The sequence below is a fragment of the Mya arenaria genome, chromosome 9 (assembly GCF_026914265.1).
Source record: "Mya arenaria isolate MELC-2E11 chromosome 9, ASM2691426v1".
Classification (NCBI taxonomy): Eukaryota; Metazoa; Mollusca; class Bivalvia; order Myida; family Myidae; genus Mya; species Mya arenaria.
This window is the reverse complement of record NC_069130.1, coordinates 2578645-2585006: the sequence shown is the minus strand read 5'-3', so window position 1 is coordinate 2585006 and position 6362 is coordinate 2578645. Positions and strand designations below refer to the sequence as shown.

The 6362-nt window shown below is 36.2% G+C and overlaps 1 protein-coding gene across 1 annotated transcript in view; it reads right to left on the bottom strand.

The window, feature by feature from the left end:
• Positions 1–2770: 2770 nt before the first annotated feature.
• The window catches only part of LOC128246628 (uncharacterized), a 40347-nt gene continuing 36755 nt past the window's right edge, over positions 2771–6362 (bottom strand). The window contains exons 16-17 of the mRNA XM_052964926.1: positions 5341–6128; positions 2771–5044 (exon numbers count right to left, since the gene is read on the bottom strand). Of these exons, the coding sequence (XP_052820886.1) occupies positions 4066–5044; positions 5341–6128 (1767 nt within the window). The 3' untranslated portion in view covers positions 2771–4065. The remainder of the gene's footprint in view (positions 5045–5340; positions 6129–6362) is intronic.

The following is a 6362-nucleotide window of genomic DNA, read 5'->3' as shown; positions in this document are numbered from 1 at the left end:
ATCTGTCTAGCCTTTCATGATTTATCGTCCGGAAACCGTTTTTCTATTTTTAGTAACAGTGACCTTGACCTTGGCCACACCAGCCCCAATATCGAACTTAACCTATATCTTCTGATGTTACACCTGTGTACCAAAATGCATCTTCTGATGTTACACCTGTGTACCGAAAATTGTTCAAATCTGTCTAGCCTTTCATGAGTTATCGTCCGGAAAACCGTTTTTCTATTTTTAGTAACAGTGACCTTGACTTTGGCCCCATCAGCCCCAATATCGAACTTGACCTGTATCTTCTGATGTTACACCTGTGTACCAAAAATTGTTCAAATCTGTCAAGCCTTTCATGAGTTATCGTCCGGAAACCATTTTTCTATTTTTAGTAACAGTGACCTTTACCTTGGCCCCACCAGCCCCAATATCGAACTTGACCTATATCTTCTGATGTTACACCTGTGTACCAAACTGTATCTTCTGATGTTACACTTGTGTACCAAAAATTGTTCAAATCTGTCTAGCCTTTCATGAGTTATCGTCCGGAAACCGTTTTTCTATTTTTAGTAACAGTGACCTTGACCTTGGCCCCACCAGCCCCAATATCGAACATGACCTATATCTTCTGATGTTACACCTGTGTACCAAAAATTGTTCAAATCTGTCTAGCCTTTCATGAGTTATCGTCCGGAAACCATTTTCTATTTTTAGTAACAGTGACCTTGACCTTGGCCCCAATATCGAACTTGACCTGTATCTTCTGATGTTACACCTGTGTACCAAAAATTGTTCAAATCTGTCTAGCCTTTCATTAGTTATCGTCCGGAAACCGTTTTTCTATTTTTAATAACAGTGACCTTGACCTTGGCCCCACCAGCCCCAATATCGAACTTGACCTGTATCTTCTGATGTTACACCTGTGTACCAAAATTGTTCAAATCTGTTCAGCCTTTCATGATTTATCGTCCGGAAACCGTTTTTCTATTTTTAGTAACAGTGACCTTGACCTCGGCCCCACCAGCCCCAATATCGAACTCGACCTGTATCTTCTGATGTTACACCTGTGTACCAAAAATTGTTCAAATCTGTCTAGCCTTTCACGAGTTATCGTCCGGAAACCGTTTTTCTATTTTTAGTAACAGTGACCTTGACCTTGGCCCCACCAGCCCCAATATCGAACTTGACCTGTATATTTTGATGTTACACCTGTGTACCAAAATTGTTCAAAACTGTTCAGCCTTTCATGATTTATCGTCCGGAAACCGTTTTTCTATTTTTAGTAACAGTGACCTTGACCTCGGCCCCACCAGCCCCAATATCGAACTCGACCTGTATCTTCTGATGTTACACCTGTGTACCAAAAATTGTTCAAATCTGTCTAGCCTTTCACGAGTTATCGTCCGGAAACCGTTTTTCTATTTTTAGTAACAGTGACCTTGACCTTGGCCCCACCAGCCCCAATATCGAACTTGACCTATATCTTCTGATGTTACACCTGTGTACCAAACTGTATCTTCTGATGTTACACCTGTGTACCAAAAATTATTCAAATCTGTATTGCCTTTCATGAGTTATCGTCCGGAAACCGTTTTCTATTTTTAGTAACAGTGACCTTGACCTTGGCCCCACCAGCCCCAATATCGAACTTGATCTGTATCTTCTGATGTTACACCTATGTACCAAAAGAGTTATCGTCCGGAAACCATGAAAAACCGACAGACCGACCGACCGACAATCTCACTCCTATATACCCCCTCCAACTTCGTTTGTGGGGGTATAAAAAATATTGTACCAAAGACTGTTGTTGTTTTCAATATCATTGATTTTTCGTTTGGTGAAAACGGGGTAAAACCGCTTTCTGTTGATATTGAAGATAAAATGACCGCCCTCTGAACAAATTTATTATTAACAAATTAATTAACAAATACTGATGACAGTACAAGGAAACTTTCGTCTATAATAACCTTGGCTTACCCTAAAATCGTTGAAAGTATTCACATGAAACTATTTATACTAGTAAGATTCTGGCTTTCATAACAGTTTTTTACTGTTAAAAGTAGAGAAAAGTATAAAACAGAGAGAAATGGCCATTGCAGCGGATCTGTGGTACAGTGGTAACACACTTGACTTCAATCCAGGGATTGCAGGTACTAATCCTCTACCAGGAGGGATGTAAGGTGTACGTTAAAGAACCATGGTAGACCTTACCAGGGTTACATTCCGTCTAAGCACTATGCTAAAAAAACTAATATGACTAAAACTCTTACAGGAGCACTCGCCCGAAGGCCCGTAATAAACTTACAAACACACGCACACACACACAAACACACACACACACAGATGGCCACTCTGTACCTTAAAGGCCTAGTTTAAGCTTTCTATAAGTGACCCTCCCCCTAAATCGGTGTATAGTACACAACCCTTGTGTATTGATCTTAATCTAATTGCCTGGTACCGTCTTATCAGATACCCGATCTGAGTATCCTGCTGTGCAGTTTTGGAGGTTTTATTATATAAATGGACCCTAAATGACCCTGAGCCAATAAACAAATACACAGGAAATTGGCCCCCACTTTGTCACCAGTGCAATAAATAGGGGTTGCAAAGCACGGGTTTCATGCCAAACATTCCTTTAACTAGGCATTTCATCTTGCAACAAACGCAGATGCTTTACAACAAACAATATAATTTATTACTGAATAAAACATTTTTTTCCTAGACAATGGGAATGGGCATATGATAATATGTCGATCGCTTTCCATAATCAGTCATATCTGTAGCAGTATTCATTCCGGAGTTATGGCCCTTGAATTTTCAAAACATGTTTTGAGCAATATCTAATTAATGTTTTTGCATGATTCTGAGAAGGGAATGAAAATAAATGTACTTGATTCTTTCTTTCCAAAATGGTCGAGTAAAATTGACTCAGAGAGCTGCTTTATAATATTACACAGGTAAAAAACAACACGGTAAACAATTGTTTTAGCACATGATGTTATTTTTAAAAATAAAACAATATCAATAAATAATGTAAAAAATATAGTAATATTTAATGAATAACAGAAATAGCGTATACTCTTAAATGTAAAATTTTCAGCAGTTATTTACATGTTAATATTCGGTTAGCATAAATAAAATGATTTCTCATTTAAATTCAAACAAGGCAATGAAATGTATACGAATATAATAAACTGTTGCACAGTCTATATGTAATTTTCATTCATAATATTCAGCACACACACACACACACACACACACACACACACACACACTACAGCCAATTGGTAGATTATAAATAAAGCATGTCATAAAAGCAAATTTAGATAATGACCTACATTATTAGCCAAGGAGATCACCTATCAGTCTCAAATAAATACCATGCTTAATGTTAAATTTCGCAGTTTTATAACATAACAGACAAAACATCATAATGTGGATCCCTGCTTGCTCAAAACTTTGAAGAATTTTAATGTCAAAGAATGGCTCACTCGCTACATGTTGCTTTAACCTTCTTAGTCTTTCAGATTTTCCACAATATATTCTTACTTATAGCAAGATTTCTTTTGCATTTACAGTTGATAAATGAAATTGGCATTTGAATACATAAGGCACTTTTGCAAATACAAGTAAGTGCACAAACAGGCATCTCGAAGAAAAAATATAACCTAATGCATTTGAATATAATAATTATCATTAGTCTTCAAAATAAACAAATAAAACGTAAATCTTAGAATTATTGGATAAAAAAACTGTTGCCGGAAGCTAGGGTGCATGACCTTTAGAGTCAAGGTCAGGGTTCTTTAAACTCCCCTTGCCCTGTCCAGTTTCATCAGTTTTGCAATTCTAATGGCATCAATTTCTTTCAGATTGCAACTGATGTTACGCATGCTTGTCTATCCATCTAACAGTTTCCATCCCAGACTGCTTTCACTTCTAGCTAGAAGAGTTATGATTAGGTTATTCACAATTATTTGTTTTTCTTAAATGCTTTACAAATAAAACATATTTTGGAACTCTCAATTTGAAGTAGAGGTTCAGTTGCTATTTGTTAGATGACAAATCTTTCCACTCTTTCCTTTATTTAGAAACAGAACAACACTGCTTCAGCTCACTTGCAACTTTGTTATTGTTTATATTAATTTCTCTTTTATCTTCACTAAGTCCATGTTCTAATTGATCTGTTCCTGGGTCTTCACATCCTGCTTTATGAGTTTCAATTTCAGTATTTATTTTCTCCACTGCTTCAGTATCATCAGTTTCCATCACTTTGGCATCACCATTGCCATCATTTAGCCCTGAGTTACTTTCTCCATTATTTATACATTTTTCCTCTTCTATATCATGGCATTTTTCTTCTGAGTTTAAATTACATGATCTTTCTATATTGCTATTCTGTATTTTTGAAACATCTTTGTCATCTCTTGAATGGATTAAACTGGTATCAATAAAATTAACAGATTCAACATTTGTTTGTCCTAAATATTCAGATTTTTTACCATCGGATGTCACAATTTCATTAGCAAAACTTTTTTCTAAAGTTACTTCATCATTACAAACTGTAAACTCCTGATGTTCAATGTTTTCTGCCCTTTCATTAGCGTCCTTTTCCAATTCTTTCTTACAATAACCTTTCAGTTTACCTTCTGTTTCTTCTTTACAATCACCTTTCAAATCACCATTTGTTTCCTCATTATAATCAACTACTGTTTCTTTATTATTATCATGTTCAAGTTCACCTACGATATCTTCAGGAACACATGTTAACTTAATCTCAGTGAGTTCAATAAATTCAACTTCTTCTTCATCAATTACACTTACTTCTTCTTCGATAGCACTAATCTCCTCTTCTTCTATAACATAATCAACTATTGCATCCATGTCAGAGAATCTCCTCTCACTAACCTGTTTGGCTGAGTATTTGGCTGCTTCCTCTTCAATAGATTTAATCTCATCAGCAACTTTCTTACATTCTCTGTCAAGTCTGTCAAATTCAGCACTTAGAAATTCTCTGTCAATGCTACAGGTAACTTTTTCTTTTCTGTTTCTGATTGTTATCCTGAAAAATAAAATAATCCAGATTGTACAGGTTTAAAGCATCTTTCCAACTTCAACTGATTTCTAATTATAAAAAAAATAATTAAAAATCTGATTAATTTCTAGATTCTTCCAAGTACTTCAAGTTAATTAACATTCCACATCAAATTAAACAAATCTGATTATGTTTCAACATAAATTAAATTAAAACAGAATCATCAGCAACATTTTTGCACTAAACCAAAATTTGAAATCCTTAAGTATATTTGAAATGCAGCAATGAGGTATGAGTATATTGAAATTTACTATGTGACCAACCTGTCTTGTTTCAACTGCACTAGTCTGGTTCTCAGCTCAGCTAGAATTTCCTGCTGATCTTCATGGGACCAAAACATATTTCTTCCAAAACTCGACCTTTTTGATGGATCTGAACTTCTACTAAGGTCTGAAAGTGCTTTTGTTGATTTCTTGTCTTGTCCAGCATCATTTGGGTCTTCAATAACTAGTCCATGGGTATCACTGGATTCATGGTTTTTATTATCATGTTCAGTTGTCCCACATATTTGTTCACTGGATTCACTGTTTGTTGAAAATGAACTACTTAGTTGGGTCTGAAATTGCGACATAATTTCATCAACTAGGCTTTCACCCCTTTTGTACTCCAGTGGGGCTATATTTGCTTCAAAGTCTTCAAACAACCCACTTTCATCTAACTCTGATGTATGGGAAGCATTCATTGCACTTATTTTTTGAGTATCTTTCCCACCAATCAAGTTCTCTGCTGTGCTTGATTCTCCTTTTTTGTTCCCGGCTTGAACTGTCACCCCTGTAATAGAGCTGGTCAAGCTGGGCCCAGATTGGGAACCAGCCCCACTAGACTTCCTGACCATGGTATAAATAGCACCAGTCTCCTGCACACTCACTCTAGGAAGACTAGAATCAGAGAAGTCTTTATGTACAGTGATCACAGTTGAGGCTGTAGGTGAGCCTTTTGAGGCCCTCTCCAGGGAACCAAATCTCCCATCAGCTGACTCTGAAGAGCAAATACCACTGTCCCTATCCACGTTTTTGGTCCTAGCTTTACTGTTTTGTGATTTGGCAGTGGACTGAAAATGCAAATTAAGACACATAAATCAGTTAAATGATAAACAGAATAAAGATGCACATCAGTAAAATATTTCTTTCATGATAAAGTTACAATTTAAGAAAATTTTGTCATAAGCAGTAAATATTCAAAACACACAGTCAAGACCTGCGCTTTGGTGGCTACTGTCAGAGTTTTCACCCCTGTTTTATATATAGTTGCTTCAGATGTAAAACAATGACAAAGATTTTTAAAA